The sequence below is a fragment of the Pseudochaenichthys georgianus genome, chromosome 5 (genome assembly GCF_902827115.2).
Source record: "Pseudochaenichthys georgianus chromosome 5, fPseGeo1.2, whole genome shotgun sequence".
NCBI classification, from domain to species: Eukaryota; Metazoa; Chordata; class Actinopteri; order Perciformes; family Channichthyidae; genus Pseudochaenichthys; species Pseudochaenichthys georgianus.
Genome location: NC_047507.1, coordinates 35,671,778 through 35,695,048, shown reverse-complemented (window position 1 = coordinate 35,695,048; position 23,271 = coordinate 35,671,778). Strand labels below are relative to the sequence as shown.

Genomic DNA, 23,271 nt, shown 5'->3' with positions numbered 1-23,271 from the left:
TCTGTGGTGGATAAAGATAGTGTGATTTGATTGAAAGCTCCAAAACAACAGAATTCATTATTAATTTATGATGGTAACTACTGTGTTTCAGAGTACATCCTGTCCACCCTGAGGAGCCCCAAAAGGAGGCGGGCTTTAAATAAGATGAGGGGTCGGGGCATTGCAGAGCTCCTCCCCCTGAGATGCACGCTGCAGACTCTGGCGGCGCTGCAGCTCGATTCCAACCACAAAGTGTGCAAAGCTGCAGCCAGCTGTCTCTGCAGGGCTTCAGGCTGCAAGGCCTTCAGGAGCAAGGTACGTCAAACTGTCCCTGTCAGGGTGTTGAGCTGCATTCACATGAAACGTGGTAAAGAGGCTCTGCGCCGACGCCGTTGTGACTCAGTAAAGAAAGAGCACTGCACTCAAAGTTCAAATTATCTCAACTTGACTTTGATTACCGCTGACCTTTTCAACACCCAACCAACCAGAAAACAGGTGTATGTAGTGGCACAAGCTAGCAGGAGAACAATAGAAACTGTTTCCACTGCCATGCTCTGCGCCCAACCTCTCATTAAGCGAAGAGCATGTTGCGTATCAGGTGAATGCAGCTTTAGCATTAATAAGACAAAGAGTCCACAATCACACTAGCTGCTTTAAGCTAAATGCTAATTTGCATGTTAAGCAGCAATGTAACGTTCACCTACTTCATTTAGTGGGCAACTCGATTTTGACAGGATAACAACTGGTGACTTCTAGAATTGTGTGAGTAACATTCTGTTTTTAGACTTCTCTGTTTCAGTGTGTGTACTCTGTATAAATGCTCTGTAGTTGATCTGACTGAAATTGGGATTTTAAATCTCAAAACCGCTACAGTATCTGTCAGGCAGAAACTTGGGACAAGTAATTTGACTGAAACCTTAAAACTGAACTAACTGACTGCTAGGGTTAACTTTGATTTAAACATTTGTAGAATACTAAGAGCTTTATTGAGTAGGTGTAACTGTATTAAGGGTTACACTCATAACTTTATAACTTAGGGTTTAATGTAATCGTAAAACCATTGGGCCACTGAAAAGACAATAACAACTCAGGAGGGAGCCAGTCTAGATTTCCTTTTGAGGGCCACCAGCTGCAGAGAGTTAACTAATTAAAGGGACGTGGCCCCACAGCTGTGAGAACTCAGCAATCAGGTGTCCATTTTAGGTAGCACTTTCCTGGAGCGTCAGCCAGACGAAGACTGACAAAGACAAAGGAGTCCTGCTGGAGTCACGAGGGTGGCAAAGAGGAGGCAAATCCTACTTTGATTGAGCTAAGTATCGCTGGTGTTTTATTTTATTTGGTTGTTTAGCCCCTCAGGCTATAATCATGTGTATTTTCTCCATTCCTGTTTATGTGTCTTCTCGCAATTATCACTGGCCCCGTGTATCTCGTAATCGATATAACCCCCCTGCTCTCGTCTATCCCACATGCTCCACTGACATCCAACATCTAGTTTCAGGCGTCATGTGGAACTGCCAGTCAGCTGTTCCTAAGGCTGACTTCATCTCTGGCTACGCTTCCCTCCAGTCTCTGGATTTTCTTGCTCTCACTGAGACCTGGATTACTCCATCCAACACATCCACCCCAGCAGCTCTCTCCACAGCATATTCCTTCTCCCATACACCCAGACCCACTGGCAGAGGAGGTGGCACTGGTCTCCTGCTCTCTCCCAAATGGAGCTTTTCCCTCTTCAAGCTACCTAACTTCGCTCCTTCCACCTTTGAATTCCATGCCGTCACTGTGACCCATCCTATACAACTGACCATTGTTGTTCTCTACCGTCCACCAAGCGCCTTGGGGGACTTCTTGGAGGAATTAGATAATCTCCTCTCACACATCCCTGAAACTGGCCCTCCCGCTTTACTTATCGGAGACTTCAACCTCCAGACAGGGAAGATAGACGAACTAACATCTCTGTTAACCGCCTTTGCTTTCTCACTGTCTCCGTCCCCACCAACTCATAAAGCTGGCAATGTCCTTGATCTCATATTCTCAAGGAACTGTACTACTTCTAACCTCTCTGTAAACCCGCTCCACACCTCCGATCACTTCTTCATTTCATTCTCTCTACCCCTTTTCAAACATAACAAACTAATCTCTTCTCATCCTGCACCTGTCCGCCGTAACCTTCGTTCCCTCTCCCCCTCTACCTTTGCCTCATCGGTGCTCTCAGCCCTCCCTTCCTCTGACTCGTTCCAACTCCTACCTCCAAACTCTGCTGCGGAAACTCTCCTCTCTACTCTCTCTGTCCTCTCACATCTCGGCAGGCTCGTCAGTCCCCTCCTGCTCCCTGGCTAAATGACGCACTGCGTGCTAATAGAACCATCCTTCGGGCAGCAGAGCGGAAACGGTGGAAATCCAAACACCATGACGACCTCCTATCAGGCTCTCCTCTCCTCTTTCTCTGCTTCGATCTCTCAGGCAAAAAGCACTTTCTTTCAAGATAAGATCCAATCTTCCTATTCCAATCCTAAAAAACTATTTTCCATCTTCTCCACCCTCTTGGACCCCCCCAAAGCCCCTTTCCCCTCCTCCCTTCTGTCAAGCGACTTTGTTAGCCTACTATCATCTAGGATTAAAAGACTAATGTCACAGCAGGATTTGGAAAAACTTGTCCATGCTTTTATCTTCAGTAGACTCGACTACTGCAATGGTGTCTTCACAGGTCTCACTAAAAAAATCTATTAGAAAGCTGCCGCTGCTCGAGTCCTCACTAACACTAAGAAAGTGGATCACATCACTCCTGTTCTGAAGTCTTTACACTGGCTTCCTGTGTGTCAAAGATTAGATTTCAAAATATTGCTGCTGGTTTATAAAGCACTGAATGGTTTATGCCCAAAATACATTTCTGACCTCCTGCTAAATTATGAACCATCCAGATCTCTCAGGTCTTCAGGGACTGGTCAGCTTTCTGTCCCTAGAGTAAGAACTAAACATGGAGAAGCAGCGTTCAGTTATTATGCTCCAAATATCTGGAACAAACTCCCAGAAACCTGCAGGTCCGCTGCAACTCTTACTACTTTTAAATCCAGGCTGAAGACTTTTCTTTTTGTCGCTGCTTTTAATTGAACTATTCATATCTTAAACTGCACTGTAACTTTTATCCATGTATTTTTTCTTTTAATGTTTTATTAGCTTTTCTTTTTTAATGCTTAATGTCTTTCATTTTTTGTAAAGCACTTTGAATTGCCTTGTGTTGAAAAGTGCTATATAAATAAATTTGCCTTGCCTTTGTTAACTGCTTTGAAAAAAAGGTTGATATTCGCTCTTCTTTTTCTGACTCACCTTTACTCACCGCTGGGTCACCAGACCCTCCCTTCACCCACACACTGACCTCCTTTTCCCCTCTCTCTCCAAGTGAGGTTCTTACCCTCATTACCTCTGCCCGCCCTCCCACCTGTCCTCTGGACCCTATCCCTTCAAACCTCCTTCAGACTATTGCTCCTGATATTCTACCGTTTCTCACCCATTTCATCAACACTTCTCTAACTTCTGGTCACTTTCCAAACAGTCTCAAGGAGGCAAGAGTAAACCCTCTCCTAAAGAAACCCACTCTCAACCCGTCTGATGTTATAAACTACAGGCCTGTCTCTCTACTCCCGTTCCTGTCTAAAACACTAGAACGCGCTGTCTTTAAACAACTCTCCTGTTATCTCCATCAGAACAACCTTCTGGATCCGCACCAGTCTCAGTCTAGTTTCAAGGCAGGTCACTCCACAGAAACTGCCCTCCTTGCTGTCACTGAGGAACTGCACACGGCTAAAGCAGCCTCCCTCTCCTCTGCCTTTTGGACCTGCATCCGACACGGAGAACCATCAGATCCTCCTTCACACTCTTCAAGAACTTGGAGTTTCAGGCTCTGCACTTTCCCTCCTCACCTCATACCTCAAAGACCGCACCTACAGGGTTACTTGGAGAGGGTCGGAGTCCGACCCTTGTCAATTAACTACAGGGGTCCCTCAGGGCTCTGTTCTTGATCCCCTCCTCTTTTCCTTGTACACAAACTCGCTCGGATCTGTCATTAGCCCGCATGGTTTTTCATACCACTGCTACGCTGACGACACCCAATTAATTCTGTCCTTTTCCCGCTCAGAGACCCAGGTCGTCGCACTCATCTCTGCTTGTCTAGCTGACATCTCTCAGTGGACGTCTGCTCATCACCTCAAGCTCAACCTTGACAAGACTGAACTGCTTTTCCTTCCGGGAAAAGATTGTCCCACTCTTGACCTAACATCGGCACCTCTGTTGTTTCCCCGACTCAGACAGCAAGGAATCTGGGTGTGACCCTAGATAACAACCTGTCCTTCACTGCAAACATCGCTGCTACAACCCGCTGCTGCAGATACACGCTTTACAACATCAGGAAGATACGTCCCCAGCTGACCCAGAAAGCGACGCAGGTTCTGGTCCAGGCTCTCGTCATCTCACGCCTAGACTACTGCAACTCCCTCCTGGCTGGTCTACCTGCATGTGCCATCCGACCTCTGCAGCTCATCCAGAATGCAGCGGCTCGTCTGGTCTTCAACCTTCCTAAATTCTCCCACACCACGCCGCTCCTCCGCTCCCTCCACTGGCTTCCGGTAACTGCTAGAATCCACTTCAAGACAATGGTACTTGCGTGCCATGCTGCGAATGGATCTGGCCCTTCCTACATCCAGGACATGGTTAAACAGTACACCCCAGCACGTGCACTCCGCTCTGCATCAACAAAACGGATCGCTGCGAAGGGGACCCAAGTTCCCATCAGCAGAAACACGTGGGTTTGCTATCCTGGCTCCAAAATGGTGGAATGAGCTCCCCATTGACATCAGGACAGCAGAAAGCTTACACACCTTCCGGCGCAGACTGAAAACTCATCTCTTTCGACTCCACTTCGAGCGATAGAACTATTAACAAAGCACTTGTATACTAATAAAGGACTGGCTTACCTAAAGCCAGTTGAGTAGCACTTGAAATGTTTTTGCTCTATGAAACCTGATGTACTTATATGATTGTTGTCTCAAGTTTGTATTTTGTTGGTCGAACGCACTTATTGTAAGTCGCTTTGGATAAAAGCGTCAGCTAAATGCAATGTAATGTAAGCCAACATTACCCAAGTATAGATGAGGCTGATGCGACATTTCGAAGTTTTGGACAAATTAAAATGTTGACCTTCAATGCCACATAAAGTTGCGATAGGCAAGATTGTATCTTTAACTTCATTGTGAAGTAAATGTTTATTGCGCAATGTAAGGGCTATGTAATGACACCTTCCAATTATCTGAAAAGTCACAAAGTTGCCATGACGCAGGTGATGACCTGTATTATTACCATTCACTTCCATTCTATGCAAACACATGGGAAAAATCCAATCTCTTCCAGGAGCAAATCATCACATCTTGGCCTGTATGGAGTTCATTTTTGGTGAATTCTATGGTCACTGCCTTTATTTGTGTATTTGTAACAATTGCCCCAAATTGGTCGACAGAGTCCATCATAGCTTCCCAAAATTGTTTAACTTCTTTGATTCTGTTCACTGTTGTTTTCACTAACAGCTCACACAGTTACAAACTAGAACTAACTCGACTGTAATGGTAAACATCATCCCTGCTAAACATTAGCATATTAGCTCAAAGCACTGCTGTGTCTAAGTTCTTAACGAAGCAGCTAGTATGGCTGTAGATTGTTGTTCTTCTTATTTCTTAACAACATAGCTTCCATCTCTTGGTTTACTTTGTTAAAATAAATATATTGATGTATGACAAAACTAATAATTTCTGTGTCTGTCACTCTTTTCCTCCAGGCAGTCGTTTACTACACAGAGAGTTTGAAAAGCACTGATGTTCAGATCCAACAAGGCTCCTGTCTGGCACTTAAATGCCTCAGGGTGAGCACCACAAAATACATAAACTCTCAGCAAACACTCTTTGTTAAACTAGAGAATATAAAGTGTGTGTGTTTGCGTGTTTGCCAGGCGACAGAGAGTGTGGACTACATAGCAGATTTATGGAAATCAACAGATGAAGATCTGCGCAGCGCTGCCAAAGAAACAGTCCTCTCTTTCGGTACAAACATCATTATTTTGTATGGAGTAGTTTATTCACTTTGTCATCATATTTGTATAAAACGTTCATTTTGTGCATCTGCAGGTAAAAAGGGCTACCTGGCCTTCCAGAGGATGGACCAGCTGTACACTGAGATGCAGGAGGAGGCGTACCAGAACCTAGAGACTGAGATCACCTTTCTATAGGAACAAAGAGCAGACTTTAAGAAGGTCTTTTTTCTGATGGGATCCAACATGAAGTGTCTCTGTGATCCTGAAGACAAGGGGGAAAGACTAAATGTAAAGAAAATGTGTGCCCGAGGGGGATGCCAGGATGAGGAATGGTACTTTATTTTGTTTGTTGACGAAATCTGTGCTACCTTCATGACAAATACCAAAAGGGACGAGTTCAGAGGAAGATCTAAAGATGGTGACTTTGAATCGCTGGCGAGAGAGTTTACTGAACGTGCATTTATATTGGTGAAATATGAAGAGTTTTGTACAAAGAATAAGAAGTTATGTTGTCTATTGCAGTGCCACTATTTAACCTGCTAAGACGCCTCATGCAGCTGTAACATTTGTCCTGCTTTATATGGTTTTAAAAAGGTTTATATGGCTGTTTTCTTTTCTTTTTTTAATTAAGGATAAATGTATTATTATTTCACATAATGTATAATGTGTGATTAAATAGCATAACCCTAACATTCAAATATCCTGTGAACATTAAACCCTGAGAGACTAAATAAATCTGCCTGAATCCTTCCTGTCTGACAGTCAGGTTTTAAAAGAGGAAATAAACCTCATGCAGAAGGATTCTAGAAAAAAAACTTGTTGGAGGGTTTTTCTTCTTATTTTCATCATCTAGCATGGCTGCTTAAATATTTCAACAAACAGGAGCTGTGACATTTAGGGACGCCAAAAGATTATCGACAACTCCGGCAGGTAGCCAAACAGGACGTAAGAGGTTTTACTCACCTAAATCCTAAATCCATTCTTTACAGGCAACATTTGTCAGTAAGTTTGTGTTTTGCAGATGATGAGTGCAGCGCTGGATGTTGTGGGCTGATGAAAGTGTATCGTCATGAGATAGATGTGTGCATTGATTTGTATCCATGATGATTGAAGGGGGGAACGATCCTGATGCATTGCACTCATCACAATACATCGTAAATGTATGATTATTAGTGCTGCATAAAGAATAGAAACGCTTTAAGAAAAGGTGGAGGGAACTTTGGAATTGTAGCCTTTGCAGACCATTTACATTCACAAAAACCTATATAACCCTACAGGGAAGGGAAAACCCTAAAAAGTATAATAGGGACCCTTTAAACACAATAACCAAACAGGGACGCGGTTAACAAGCAACCTCCTTTTTCTGCAAGTTAAAATGATTGTGTTAATGCAGTGTGTTGGCTTTGAACAGTACAGGAATGGATTTAAATTCTCCAGTTAGGCGTCTAAAAGGGCTGTCTTTCAGCAAGTTAAAGCGGTGAAAATATTCTAAGTATAGCATAGCATATGGCCCATAGAAAAAGGTATCTCCATTGAAACAGAGCAGGTGCTGCCCTCTGCTGGCCGTTTGATCAAACTGCACTTTAGTAAGGATGCTTTCACTGCCCACAGAGTAGATCTGGCTAAGCTGACCTGGGACCTCTCTGACTGGGACATTTAAGGAATGTTTGTGAGGTCAATAAAATGGCCTGGGAAGAAGAAGGAGTTAGAGAGCTTTTTTATTGCAAGGCAGAGGAACTTAAGGTGTCAAATTAGGTTTTTCTTCAGTCTTGATAGCTCAATACAGGTCAACTTTGCATATTTAGGGAGGCTTTTGGTCTATAAAGGTTTTAAAAAGAAAACTCGGTATGTTCAAATCTCATCATATCTCTTAAGAGTATTCTTGGACATAAAACTGGATCAAAATCATCAGAATAGCAAAGCTCTCGTGTTGGAAAATGTTACTTTCATAACCCCAATTCACAAGGGAAGCCATAATGTGTAACAGCATGAATGTCTTTTTTTCTTGTAGATAATTAAATGCAGTAAGCTTTTTAAAAACAAAAACCTTGAAAGTGTTCCAAAAACAAACAAGTACCAGAGCTTTGTTTTATCTCCCTCCTGCAGGGCCAGATGGTCTGAGATTTGAAAAGAAAATAACAGTAAAAAAAAGATAGACAATTAGATGGGGAAAGCATTTTAAAGCAATGTTTGGGTACACATTACTTTTATTTCTAATCTGTAAAGCTTAATCAATTATACATCTGTATTTATTTTCTAGAAGACATTTTTCACACAGTGAAGTCACAATTTAAGGACATTTCTGGCAGAAAAACAGCCACATTGAGAAATACAGCAGCCCAGATACATTTAATAATATAGTAAACTAGAGAATGCAATTCCTGAAGAAATTGCTAGTGGGAATGCTTTATGCTGAAAATCTGACGCTAAACTGCTATGCTGAAATGTAATGTGTGAGAAGAAAGTGAAGAATTTAGATTGAAATGATACATGAACACTGGGGGCTTGAATGTGTGATGAGAGAAGAAAAGAAAGTAAAAAGGCTTGGAAAAGCAGCAGAATATTTGAACTGCAAACTTCTGAACTAACTTGATGGCGAATGATCTGTCGCCATAGCAACGGCATTTGATAATACCCTTAGATGCGTTGATGGCTGCATCGTTACCAAACCTGTGAAGTTCTGGGCTGTTTGGAGTATTTTCACTGAAGCTATGAGAAAACCGTGTTTCAAGGCGAGCATTGTGTTGCCATGGCAACGGCATTTGAAGAAATCTCAAAACTGTCCCGAAGATGTCTTCACGGCTGGACTGTTAAAGTCTGCTGCATGTCAGTTGGAGTGATGACATCATCGTGTTCCATTACACAGGCTGAATAGTTTAATATTTGAATGGTTTCTGTAGCTGAAAATAAGCTGAAGTTATGAAGAGCCAAAGTATTGGCTGAAATAAGTTTAAGGGGAAGAATAAAGATTTGAAGCACTATAGTGGAATGCTGTAAACAGCATTCGCACTAATAAAGATTTGAAGTACTATAGTGGAATGCTGTAAACAGCATTCGCACTAATAATACGTCCGTAGAAGAACAGCATTCCCACTAAATAACTGCAGTGTTGTATCTGGGACTTTTCCATTGCATGCAACATGAACATGCATTTTCTGTGATTATAATAGCATGTCCAAGGCACAGTCATAATTAATTATAATTGAATTAATTCCCTTTTAGGTTTATAACTGTATATAGTGTGATTAGATTATAAGTTTTAGGCTTTAAAACTCAAATAAAAAAAAAAACAGAAAAATAACGATGCTCAAGGTTTACTTTAGCGAGGAGTTCTTCTGAGGATGCAAGGGTGAAGTTCAGAGCTGTACTTTCAATAAATCACTCTCTTGTTTTAGAAACACAGGAGACGTTCTCAGCTGGTTCACAGGAGGATACAAATATGAATGATGGCGTTAAACGCAGAGAGGAAATGGGAGCAGGTCGTGAGCTCCGCTTGCACTTCACTTGCATCATTTAAAACTCACAACCAGCTATTTACAGCTTTACATTAGTTTGATCCGAAATATACAGATGTATAATGACGGAAGTGAAACTGAAAATATTAAAGACTATTATGAAATTATTATTTTACTTAATACCTATTAAAGCCTTCTCTCAAATAGAATATTTAATATTTGTTTCGGACTCCGGAAAACATGGTGCATCATTTCCATAAATAATATTTTCTGTAGGAGAATTGAGCATACACAAATATATATGTTTTATGCTTGAATGAGTCCAACACAGTTTAACTTGTTGAGAGGAAAAACTTTATTTAAATTAAAACCAAAGCAATAATGTAGCAGTGAGCATGTTGAGGACTGTGACAGGAGGCCACACACAATAGGAACACAGTATGAACAGCTAAACATAACACTTACAGCAGTGATACACAAGGGAACCTTCTTACTGAGAGCAATTACACATGTATTTGTAAAGCGCTTTGAGCATCTGGAAAAGCGCTATAATAAATGTAAGGAATTATTATTATTATTAATTACCAATAAACCTGTCAGTGAGAATTTTCATTTCCCAGCACTCTGTATTGCTTTTTGACACTGAAACACTGACCACCCATTACTGTCACCTTGTGTATCGCCCCTTTATAACGCTCATCATGATTACAAAAAAGACACATTTTATTTCATACACACATTCTCCACACATCCAGATTATTCTACCCTTTGGAAAAGTTCAGCATTTTGTCTGAATTGATTAAAATGTGTGAACTTATTTCTTGAACAAAACAAAAAAACAGCAACCCATGCACAATAAAAATAAAAGTAGAGGTCTGGCACGTTCGATCTGAGGCGGGAGGAGGATGAAGAGGGGCAGCTGTAGAACATAGTACCTCAGCAGCCGTACACCTGAGGTGTGTTTGCGTGGCGATGCGGCAAAGGAGGAATTATTCACAGCAGTTATTGATTGTCCAGTGTCCGTGTGCACACCTTGTTCAGGAAAGTGTGCAGAGCAAAAATGGCGTCAGGTTTGACTGTGAGAAGCATGTTTGTCCTGTTCCTGTAAAGCCTGGGGCCAACATGTCAACCATTCTTTAACACTACCTGGTGTCCAAAGTATGGTTACTGTAAAGCCAGCATGGCTGCCAGTGAAAACACCCTTTCAGTAGGAGTAAGTGAATGTTGGCAGTTTATTGACATTTTAAAACGCTGACGCGTCAGAATGAAGTAAACAACTTCTCCTGTGAGCAATGATGGAAGTAAACAAGAATATCAGAAGCAAGGAACCGGGATACTGAAACACAGCGGTGACTTTAAGTTAACATGTGGTGGATTTATTGTCTAATTTTCGTTCAAATGCTGAATGAAAGTGAAACGCTTCTTTCCTCAAGTTCAGTCATGTTCTTTGCTTAGCATTCCAAGTTTGGACGCCACGACTTCCTTTCCTGTTACATAAAAGTTTCCATATTGTCCCCTCTGGCATCCCTCCTCAAGTTCAAGTCTGTTGAGCCCCTCGTAATTCACCTAAACTGGCTCTTTTCTTCCTCAATGTCCGAGTGCCGTCTGTATTTGCAGTATTCCCATCCCGCAGTCCTCTAACATCTCTTCTACACTGCTCTCAAACCCCTGGAAGTGTAGCCTGTCCCCATTTACAGCATGGCAAAATCTTTCCCAAGCAATGCCTCATCACCCTTTGCACCCCCCATTCCCCTTTCCGATATCTCTCTCCGCTCCTAAGTCCCGACAATCGCTGGGTCATGGGCGCTGTCCGGCAGTGCCGTGTCCTGGCAGTGGTACAGGAAGCAGTTGCCCCAGCAACTGTAGCAGATGAGGAAGAGGGCCGCGAGGAAGACCAAGGCACAGATGGTGCAGGGCTTCCTCTCCAGCAGAAAGCTGAGCAGGTAGAAGCCCATGAACATGGAGTGGTTGAACCACAGCGCTGGGTTCAGCGGCTTGGGGATGAGCAGCACAGGAAGTAGCCACTGTAAGCAATACATTGTCAATTTTTTTGTGAAGCGGGTTGGCAGAGGGTCTCTGTGGGGCTGGGACCGGGTGTTGGAGGTCTTTGGAAAATGAGGATGTAGCACTCTCTGGGAAGATGTGGGGGAGTTGTCCTACCCAACAGAGCTTGGATGATGGAGGGAGCCAGATGTCGTCAGGTCATCCCTGAAGACAGAAAGGAGTGTGAGGATTGTAAGTACCAAACATCTGGAAAGTCTGGCTAATTAGTGCTAAAACTAACAATAATTTCATCAAATCATCCGTCTTTTCACTTATTCACCAAGTGTTTGCCCTTGTAAGTGCCAGAACATAGTGAGAACATCCATCACAATTTCTTAAACGACAAATGTATGCCGTCATATAATATTCAAATTACTTTTACATATGACAAAGAAAAGAAGCAAGTCCTCATAACAAAGAACTTTCAACAAAGTTGTAAACTAACCATTCCAACTTTATATCAACCATGATTTCTTTGATGGTAGTACTGCTACAAGAAAATTATAACATGTTCAAATGCAAGGGAGCAACGGCTCATACATTTTAGTTTTGGATTCCATAGCTGAAACAATAAGTTGATTGTCAATAAGGACAAAAATATATAAATATTCTCTGATGTCTTTTAGGGCTTTGGTTAATTGTCATCTGGCTTTTATTTGAATGGTTTACTTGCATTATTGTAGGATACATTTCCACACTTTCTACACCTCATAGTAAATAAAACAACCTAACAATGAAGATGCTTTTTACACAATTCTTTAAAGCATAAGTGTCCCTTCGACAGTGAACCTCAAACTCCTATGAGCCACTCCTTAGATAGCTACACTTGACTCAAGGTTTGCAACAGTCTTGCATATAAATAAAGTCTACATAATCTTGATCGGGTCAAAATGATGAACTGGAAGAAGTATTTTACATTTAAGTTAAAGGATAGAGTTTGCCTCACAGGCAGTAGGTCAAAGATGATGTGGAAACTTCAGCTGTTTTGTTTGGTAGCACACAATACCTCAGGTCATATAATCAGTGCCCTTTAAAATTATTTGAAAAGTAAAACAACTCTTTACATGGGTTACTTTTCTTGATTATACTTTTAAATAAGTAACATTTTCCATACAGGAGTATTATGACTGTGGCGTTATTCATCCTAAGTAAATAGGAATACTTCCTCCACCCATGCTTCGTTGTAAGGGCCTGATACTCGTAGCTTAGCATCTCAGCTAACCTCAACTAGATACGCACTATGCAACACTTTGCTATTATATGAACATGGGACGGGTATGTTAAGCGTCCGACAACATTGATATGATTGACTAAATCAAATGATACACTTGACTTGAACTTTAGACAGAGTGCAAATCAACACAGAGTTACGTCAAAGCAGCTGGTTTGGGAAAGAAAACGGGCTGCGGCTGGATGAAGGACAAAAGCTCAGTTGCTGTCAGTTACAGCTGCTAGCATTCACCGACGGACATATGTTTACATAAGCTAATCATGTTACTAAAACCAACTTGTTAGGATTAAGTAGGTATTTATGTTCAGTTGGCAAACATTTAGTTGGATAACTTACGCTTACAGGAAGTTGTGACCTGTCAAAACCCACTCTAACAGCTTCCGCCAGGTTAGTTAAATTGCAATACAAGGTTTAATTGTTTACTTCGATATCTTACTTTATTGAACAATGTTAATGCTATTTGACAGGGAAGGACCAAGTCCGACTAAGTTAGCTAACACTAGCCCAATTCCCCGATGTTTTGCCAGATCTACCACTTTAAATAATGAGGCGAAACGAAATGCACCATGGGGCTTCAATGAACGAATTATGGATCCTGATTGAGACAATTATTATTTCGGCATAGTGCATGTATGACAAGCCGCATTCATTATATACTAATTTTAACATAAGAAATACACAAATCTGACTCGTCTACAATCGCTTTCCACAAATAGCCATCGCAGTGGGCGGTAACGTTAGCGAGCAGCTTTCGCTAGTTCTAAAAGTAGACCGTTTTAAGACTGGGGTTGTGACAGATACAAGTCCTCATTTCAATGAAAGATTGCATCCGGTTTTCTTAGTTATAAGCCCTGTAACTATAAACCACCAGGTTTGTAAGGAGTTGACACGTTGCGTTATCGGAGGCTAGCTAGCTGGGTTAGCTTAAAAAACAAAAAAATGTGCCTATGTATTGTAACGTAACATCCGACGAATGCAGCTACAGCCATCAAAGTAAGACACGTTGACGTATATGTTGGGGTCTGTGTTTGAATGTATTTGTAAAATAAATAGAACAAACCTGACATATTGTGGGTTCATTCTCAGCAGAGAGCTACCATAAACACCAACTGACTGCGTACGGAGCGGCTAGTGTTGCAATGTGGCTAATAAGCAAGCGCTAACTGGAAGGACCCCTGAAGGAAAGCTTTTTGGAGGACTGTGGTCTGCCTGAATACATTTAACTTAAGCTTAGCTATGCAAATAAAGGACCACGCTCAAATAAATATTGGAAGTTTAACTCCAGTCTGCTTAAAAATAAAGATTACTGCCAAAAGATTAAATCTCTGATTATTGACATTTTAAACTCTGAAGAGCTAACAAAGCCCATCAAAAAATGGGAGTTCCTTAAATATAAGTATACCAATTCTCAATTTCATTTAGGAAACAGTATACAAAAGAACTCCAAAGTAAGGGACTAGACATAAATAAACAACTAAATATGTACTGCAATAAACCTGACCCTTCTGCAGAAGACACACAGAAAATACTTAGCCTTCAACCTACATTAGATTACATGTATACTCAAAGAGCACAAGGGGCCTTTATTAGATCCAGAGCTAAATGGATAGAGGAAGGGGAGAATAACTCGGCACACTTCTGTGGTCTTGAAAAAAGAAGGCAGGTTAGAAATAGTATCAAATCTTTAATGGTTTATAATGTAGAAACAACAGACGAAAAAAGGATTTCCTCAGAAATCCTTAAATTCTACAGTCAGCTTTATACCTCCACATGTTCTAGTGAGAACTGTCAGACATTTTTAAATAGTATAGCTAAATATATATATGTTATATGTATATATATATATATAAGGTTAATGTGGGGATTTCTCAGGGTTGTCCTATTTCTCCGTACTTATTTATCATATTTACAGAAATGTTAGCGATTTACATTGAAAATTGTGATGACATCAAAAACCTAAATGTATTTGGTACAAGTATTCTCATTAGCCAGCTTGCAGATGACACAACAATATTCCTAAAGGATAAAAATCAGATTACAAAAGCTATTACTAAAATTGAAAGATTCTCCAAAGTGTCAGGCTTGACTTTGAATATAAAAAAATGTGAACTTTTGCCATACATGATACTCCACATAAAGACATTTGTAATATTCCAATCAAATCAGAAATAAAATACCTGGGAATTTACCTTACTAAAAACAAAAAAGTCTTTGAACATTGAAAACAAATTAAAGGAATGCAAGGCTAAGTTAAATTCATGGCTCCAAAGAAACCTTTCAATACTTGGCCGGATATATTTGTCAATGATGGAATCCTTGTCAAGATGCATTTACCCAGCCTACTCTAATTCCATTCCAAACAAACTGATTAAATCCATTAACCAAATTAATCTAAACTTCATTTGGAGAAACAAACCACATTACATGAAAAAAGGTGATATGGATAAAGAAATGTAGGGTTTTTTTAAAAAGCGATTGATTTTGAGTGCCTTAAAGGTGGGGTGGTAAGTTTGAGAAACCGACTCAAGATACACTTTTTGTTATATTCCATGGAATGCGCTCTTAACGTGATAGCAATACATATGTAAGTGCTTTGACAAAAAATCCATAAAAAAATGTAATCTGTGGAAGCCGTAGTATAGGCTACTGTAAAAAGCACGACCAATCATTTTAGCCGGCCCGGCTAAAATAACTGGATGGCCTAACTGCCTGTCAGCCTTCCATCTGTGCACAAACTTATCTCGTGCCCTCATCTATGGCATTATATTTGTGCCTCTATCCTGAGCACGCAATGAAACATGTTGAGCATAGAAAATGCTATTGAGCGCGCACTTGAACATTTTTGAGCACAGAGAAATATATTTTCCCTGATAAAACTCCTGCTCCGTGCGCAAGCAGACCCAGGGCCGCCTTAATGCACGGGCTGACCTGGGCTGAAGCCCAGGGGCCTACGGAGATCAGGGGCCTATCATGAGCCAATAAAAAAGTTTAAAAAAAAATGTAATTAAAAAAGAAAAGTTTTTTATTTCGGATGTTTTTAAAAAACATTTAAATAAACAAAGTCTTGGCTTTCAGAATATGAAACTTTTATTTCCAAAATCACACGATAAATACATTTTTGAAGCTTGTAAAGGGAAGATGACAGCTCTCACTCGCCACTCACTCCTCCTCCCTCCGGCTGACATTATGAATGTAAGGCGTATAGTAATCATAGATAACACGGCAGGGTCCGTTACAGTTTGTTTTCATCTGGTTTCAAATAAACCAAGTCTTGGCTTTCAGAATATTAAAATTGTTTCGGCAAATTCCGATGATAAATACAACGTTGAAGCTTGTAACGGCATAATTACAAGCGGAGAACGGAGTAACTTGACGTCACAGCAGGCATAACAACAGCCTGTGTTTCTCGTGAGTGTTTTCCCCGGGAAACAAACACAATACACACAAACACACACACTCGCGAGCTTCCCCCAGACCAGTAATCCAAACGAAAATATCTTCCCTCCGTAGTATTTTGATCATTTGCTCCGCTAATCAATCAGATCGATGGATTCCAGAGATTTTTCTCAAACATGATGTCTCCGAAACAGTCAGTGGGTACCACTTAACAGCAGAATGAGAATATGTTTCACATATGTGACTTATTCAAATTGCGAGTGATTGAGTGACAGATGAAGGTTATTAGTGAATAAAGGTTTTGATTTGCAATATTTATACAACAAATCGATATGTGTATGTATTTACATCAATATGTTTTAAAAAATAAAATCGAATTTGCTAATATTAAGTGATAATATTAGGATTAGTGTGAACAACTAGTTTACATGTTAGGCTAACAGTGCCTTGGTTAAAGAGCCTGTTGCTGTTTATTTATAGCTTTGAATTCTTTCAAACCAATATTATCTTCTTAAACTTGTATGGTAGTCAGGAGCATCACTTTCTAATGTTTATTGATACATTTAGAGGGAGGGGATCTAAAGTAATGCTTTAAAATTCAGATTGGATTCATGTCTACCATTTTCTTAAATTCATGGTAGTTTCAGTAATCCCCTGGTCATTGAGGACACAAGTTATCTAAATGACTAATGTCATCTTTATGGCTTTCAGAAAGGACAGGAGACCGACAGGTGACTATCAACAAACTAGCAGCAGGACTAGCAGCAGCAGCAGCAGCAGCAGCATATGATGATGATGATGATGTTAAATGTGCTGTTTTAGGAACATCCATTGCAAATACATGGAATTCAATAAACATTGAATAGCATATCATGCAGTTTGTCGGTGCCTTTTCCTCCGTGTTGTCCTGGTTTGCTGTGCTGCCTCCTAGTCGCCACCATGGTTTGCTGTGCTGCCTGGGGATGCTCCAATCGCTCAGAGAAAGGAGTACGAATGTACGGCTTCCCCACTGACACAGAGCGGAGGAAAAAATGGCTGGCTCAAGTCAGCAGGAGCAATTTCACGACCAACAGCAACAAAATATGTGATGTAATTATATACAAACACTGCATTTGCACTTTTTCACAAAACGAAAACCACACCATTGGGAAAGCTTAATGTTTTGTTTAATACAAAAAAACAGGGAAAGGCTTGAAAAACACTGAGAGTTGAGACTCAGGGTGCAGGGTGAGGGTCTCAGTGCAGGTATTCAGGCTCCATTGAATCCCCCTCTGGTTCTTGTGCTGAAAGAGGGAGGAACAGACAGGATAAAGGGTTATACACACCTATATAGCACACCTATTGGATGGGAAATGCCTTGGGGAGATAAGGTGTTTACTTATATAAAACAGTAGTATTAAACTTACCGTGTGTTTTCACTCTCACTTAAGTCCCTCTCCCTTTGCCATCAATCCAAAATCAGCTGAGCTGCAACATTATACAGACAGGTAATAATCAACAGAATCACAAGGACACAATATGGCTCTGCTAAAAACACTCACTCTTACACGCACCAAAGTTATATTTATCTAATATTTAACTCCCTCCACCCCCGCATACAATCCCGTTTAGAAGCCCCTCTTCTCTAATTCAACATGTTGGACGAAATGACATTAAGAGAACGGAATTTACAATTAAAAGACTGTTCAACGTGTGTTGCTAACTTGTTATCTGTAAACGTTCCCTAAATCTACTAATTTAGGGATAATCCACTGACATCCTTTAATACACATGTTCATTTGAATCAGATGTACTGATAATATCCGCAATATAAAACTTTAAACTTCTTCTTACCTTTAAAAGTCCGTCACGAACGGTCTATTATGCTGCAACTCCACAGCTCTGCCAGCCTTGGCGCTAACTTCCGGGGAACGATTGAGAGGCTCCACGATCCGCCATTGCTGTAAAAAAGTGGTCCATTGGAGTGAACGGAGATGTCGTAACTCTTCTATTATATGGCTCTGAGTGCAGCTACGCTGCTGTGCGGTAGCTGAGAGTGGATAGAACACCCCCAGAAGAACCAGCATTTCAATGATTATAATACTACAAGTGAAAATATATGTAAGTATTGATCATTTGTGTTGTTTGTGCTGTACTATACGGTCTGTTTCTTTTTTGTGTTAAGTGAGAAGTAAAGCTGTGCTATGAAAGTTAGCTTTTGCTACCTTTAGATCCATAACAATGCAAGCTAAGTAGCCTCACAGCTAGCAGTGAGTGAGCGTTCAGACTAGGGTTGCCAACTTCCAGAAATGGAGAAACGGGACACATGCATGTGTCCCCCGCGCGCGAAGATTTTCGGGTTTCTGGCGGATTTAGTTACTTTATTTCGGTTTTAGGGTTCCATCCATCCATCTTCTCCCGCTTATCCGTGGTCGGGTCGCGGGGGTAGCAGTTCCAGCAGAGAGCCCCAAACTTTCTTTTCCCTGGCGACATCAACCAGCTCTGACTGGGGGATCCCAAGGCGCTCCCAGGCCAGCGAAGAGATATAATCCCTCCACCTGGTCCTAGGTCTACCCCTTGGTCTCTTCCCAGCTGGACGTGCCTGGAACACCTCCCTAGGGAGGCGCCCAGGTGGCATCCTAACTAGGTGCCCGAACCACCTCAACTGGCTTCTTTCGACGCGAAGGAGGAGCGGCTCAACTCCGAGTCCCTCCCTGATGACCGAACTTAGGGTTATGTTATTTAATTATTTTGGGGGAGCCAGCCCCTAAGGTTCGAAAATGTTTTTGAAGGTCAAACCCCCCAAAACCCTCAAAATGCATAGAAAACTATGCATACCTATAACACAATACAAACACAATGGTCTTACACCTGCATAGGCTACTACATCACATTGTTCATCAGCATGTTCAAATCGGATAAGCGGGCACTAGGGACATCTGGGCACCTCGATGTAGGCCTACAATTGGCTATTTTGTCTAAAATGTTAAAAAATAAAATATTTGAAAAATGGTATTAAGTAATGCAAAGTATACATGATGTGAACATGCACGGTACATCATTAGTAGACTTAATGTTATCCTTCAACCAACAATTTTCCCATCAATCAGCTGACTGACTCTCTCACACACACACACACACACACACACACACACACACACACACACACACACACACACACACACACACACACACACACACACACACACACACACACGGGCTGCATCCACCTCCTCACCTGCTGCGACCTCGGTGGGAGGAGGACACAGCTCTTTTAGAATATCCCGAACAGTTTTGGGGCCAAGCACATTGGCTGTTATCATCTCAGCCTTTGTTCTTCCACATTGCATTTTCTTTGCAGTGTTCGAATCACTAAACATGGCACTTGCCAGCTTATTACTGCAGTCCATGCTGTTATAACTCAAACCATGCTTAACTGTGTGATACACTGATGTTACCTCACATGCAGCAACTTTGTCTTGTTCTGCAGTTGAACCCAGTTTACTCATTGGCCCACCCTGAGAAAGCTTCAGTGTCATTTATTATTATTATTATAAAAAAAATGATTCACCCATTGAGAATATCCAAGAATTCAAAGTGAAATTCAAGTGAACAAATATCGAGTTTAATTAGTCTTGTATGTGCTTTGTCCTCTGAACCGAACTCATTTACGGTAAAAAACTGATTGTTGGTTCCGGCGCGCGCCATAATAACGTGAGAGAGGCAGAGAGCTGCCTGCAAAATAAATGATGGCTCAAAGTTCACTAATGAACTTAGTGAACTGTTTTTTTTTAAAAGCCAGACTCCAAGAAGAGCCCCCACTGCCCTCATCTAGCAGCGATCTATACGATCATTTTCTGATAACGATGAAATAGCCACGTCTCCCTCTCCCCACCTCTCCTGCTGCTGGGCTGTCAGAAGAAATGTTAACGGAAACTCTGCCGCACGGTTCCCTCGTCCCTTGGAAGAGGCGGAGAGGTGGGTGTTTTTCATCTGCTGGTGGACAGTCCGGAGAGATATACACAGGGTTGGGTTTTAACGGAATACATGTAACGGCGTTACGTAATCAGAATACAAAAATCAAATGTATTCAGCTGGCGTTACATTTGAAAAACGAGTAATCTGATTACAGTTACTTTCGTAAACCTGAAGTGAATACATTTTGGAATACTTATTGGAATTATTGGTGGAAAAGTTTACTCACAAAATGTAATATTCATTACCGGCAGAACTGTGTGCACACTGCACAGCGCTGCAGCATGTCTGTGAGCAAGATGCATGCAGCGTGTCTGTGAGGCCCCGCCCCCGCACGCAGATTAGAGAGAGAGATCTCTTTTCAAATATAATGAAAGTTAGAAACGGAGATGGTTAGATAAAATGTGCAAGATAACGTTCATGTAGCATTTCTTTATTGTCGAAATTATAACAAACTGTCCTTCACTGCAAACATAGCTACTACAAACCGCTGCTGCAGATACACGCTTTAAAACATCAGAAAGATACGTCCCCAGCTGACCCAGAAAGCGACGCAGGTTCTGGTCCAGGCTCTCGTCATCTCACGCCTAGAGTACTGCAACTCCCTCCTGGCTGGTCTACCTGCATGTGCCATCCGACCTCTGCAGCTCATCCAGAATGCAGCGGCTCGTCTGGTCTTCAACCTTCCTAAATTCTCCCACACCACACCACTCCTCCGCTGCCTTCACTGGCTTTCGGTAAATGCTAGAATCCACTTCAAGACAATGGTACTTGCGTACCATGCTGCGAATGGATCTGGCCCTTCCTACATCCAGGACATGGTTAAACCGTACACCCCAGCACGTGCTCTACGCTCTGCATCAACCAAACGGCTCGCTGCAAAGGGGACCCAAGTTCCCATCAGCAAAAACACGTGGGTTTGCTATCCTGGCTCCAAAATGGTGGAATGAGCTCCCCATTGACATCAGGACAGCAGAAAGCTTACACACCTTCCGGCGCAGACTGAAAACTCATCTCTTTCGACTCCACTTAGAGCAATAGAACTATTAACAAAGCACTTATATACTAATAAAGGACTGGCTTACCTAAAGCCAGTTGAGTAGCACTTGAAATGTTTTTGCTCTATGAAACCTGATGTACTTATATGATTCTGTTTTCTTCAAGTTTGTATTTTGTTGGTCAAACGCACTTATTGTAAGTCGCTTTGGCTAAATGCAATGTAATGTAATTTATAACGGGATCAAATCAAAGTGAATGGCCTGCTGCTGCTGAATGCATGGGGCAAGTGACTGGAAACAGTTTTAAAAGTTATTACATCGTTTCAGATAATAATAATAAATAATAATGATAATTCATTCTATTTAGGGGCGCCTTTCAAAGCACCCAAGGACACCTTACAATTCATAACATATTCTAAGGAAAGGTTTTAAGACGGTACAAAGAATGCAGTCCGGGTGTGTTTGTGCTCTTGATAAGCCATTAAAACAGTAAAATATGTGTCTCCTGTTCACCAAAACATACCCATCTATTGTGGAAAAAGAAAGTATTCTAAAAGTAATCTGCCACCGGTACCGGTGGGGATTGTTGTTAGCTTCTGATGCGCAGAAGACAAATCTGGTCCACCCTATTTTTTACAGGCCCAGCCTAAAGTACATTTCTGCCTACGCTACTGGAGACAAGGTGCAGAAGACACGAGACAGATCTCCACTCACGGGCTTTACCCAACTGTATTTTTCTTCCCACTGTTTGTTGTAAGACACAAGTCTTTTCTTTTTAGAAGGGCCAGGGCCCAGAACCACATCCTCTCTCTCTTCTGCTCTTTCATTATCACCTCCTCCACCGGCAGCGCTCATTTTCCCACACGACTGAACAGGCTGACATGCCACACAAACAATGATGCCGTGCCCGCGGCCCACCGGAGAAAATCTCACACACACACGTGCGAGCATTGTGCCTGCCCTGTCAACTGAGCGGTCCTAGCGCCCTTCGCATTCAGCACACAAACACACAGGCACGCAGCCAGACACACTGGCTGCAAACAGAAAAATATTTTTTATTTTTCCCTTTACACGGGAGTCCGGGACAAACAAAGTCCCGTACGGGACACGGCCCTTTTTGCTCAAATACGGGGCGTCCCGGCTAATACGGGACGGTTGGCAACCCTAGTTCAGACACCGGCGCACACACTCAAACGAACTTGTGTGCCTGACTCTACCAACAGGCTTTCATGATTCTGTTTAGATATGCAAGTATAAGCCATGATAGCTTATTTTATTAACACGCTAATTTGATATGAAAATCAATGGTGGCTGAGCAGGGCCGATTCTAGGGTATGTGGGGGCCCTAGGCAAACATTCACTGGGGGCCCCTCGAACCAGCTTTCATCACCATTGTGTTATAAATAATCTGACACCAACAAAAATATTCCTAAATGTAAACAGTTTTTTATTTAACAACTTCGCATTTTTGTTATATTCAAAGTTAGTTATTAGTTAGTAATATGAATATAAAAGACATACAAAAACGAATAAATCACACATATAAAGAACAATTAAAACCAGAATAGTCTTCCTTTGTAAATCTACGTGAAGTTTTTTCAGTATTCTGCGGAAAGACTATATCTGTTTCTTGTATTGGTCCTCTTGTTGTGCACACTTTTCACTATCATTTAGGACATTTGGCCATTGTGCAGGGTCGTCTGATGTGATCAAACCTTTTTGTAGTCGTGGTAGTGCTGCTGGAGGTAGGGGTTGACGTGTCATCTTCATGATGAGAAGATGTTGCTGCCCCACTGGAGGCAGATGTTGATGCCCCACTCAAGGTAGATATTGACGCCCCACTGGAGGTAGATGTTGACTGAACTGCTATGACCAAAAAAGAAACAGGGAATATCATGTGACATGGAATCTTTGGAGTGCGATGCACAGTATAATCAATTAAAAGTGGAATATTTAACTTACCATCATCAGCATTTGGAGGGGGCACCTTATCCTTTTCCATTGCTGCTGCTGGTGCCAGAAAATTAAGAAAGGATCCTGAGGATACCGGGCTGTCCCGAATACCATTTTTCGGGCTCCGGATATTCGGTAGTAATCAGCAGCGAATATTCGAATATTCGGTGCGCAGAGAATTTTTTTCCT

The 23,271-nt window shown here is 41.6% G+C and overlaps 2 protein-coding genes across 5 annotated transcripts in view; one reads left to right on the top strand and one right to left on the bottom strand.

The window, feature by feature from the left end:
* Window positions 1-6,881, top strand: part of ripor3 (RIPOR family member 3) — a 122,718-nt gene extending 115,837 nt beyond the window's left edge. For 2 of the 3 annotated variants that reach the window (XM_034083972.2, XM_034083970.2), the window contains 4 exons: window positions 92-294; window positions 5,801-5,884; window positions 5,972-6,062; window positions 6,147-6,881. In XM_034083972.2, coding sequence (XP_033939863.1) covers window positions 92-294; window positions 5,801-5,884; window positions 5,972-6,062; window positions 6,147-6,247 — 479 coding nt within the window. In that variant the 3' untranslated portion in view covers window positions 6,248-6,881. The other variant, XM_071203214.1, reaches the window with a different exon arrangement.
* A 2,957-nt stretch (window positions 6,882-9,838) lies between these two features.
* On the bottom strand, window positions 9,839-13,946 carry blcap (bladder cancer associated protein). Of its 2 annotated transcripts, none has more exons than XM_034083573.1 (2): window positions 13,842-13,946; window positions 9,839-11,715 (listed from the first exon to the last, which is right to left on the bottom strand). In XM_034083573.1, exon 2 carries the CDS (start codon window positions 11,544-11,546, stop codon window positions 11,283-11,285), a length of 264 nt encoding a protein of 87 aa, XP_033939464.1. In that variant the 5' UTR covers window positions 11,547-11,715; window positions 13,842-13,946; the 3' UTR covers window positions 9,839-11,282. The 2 variants fall into 2 exon arrangements, with proteins under 2 accessions (XP_033939464.1, XP_033939465.1); XM_034083574.2 differs by lacking the exon at window positions 13,842-13,946 and adding an exon at window positions 13,118-13,784.
* Between the last annotated feature and the right edge of the window lie 9,325 nt (window positions 13,947-23,271).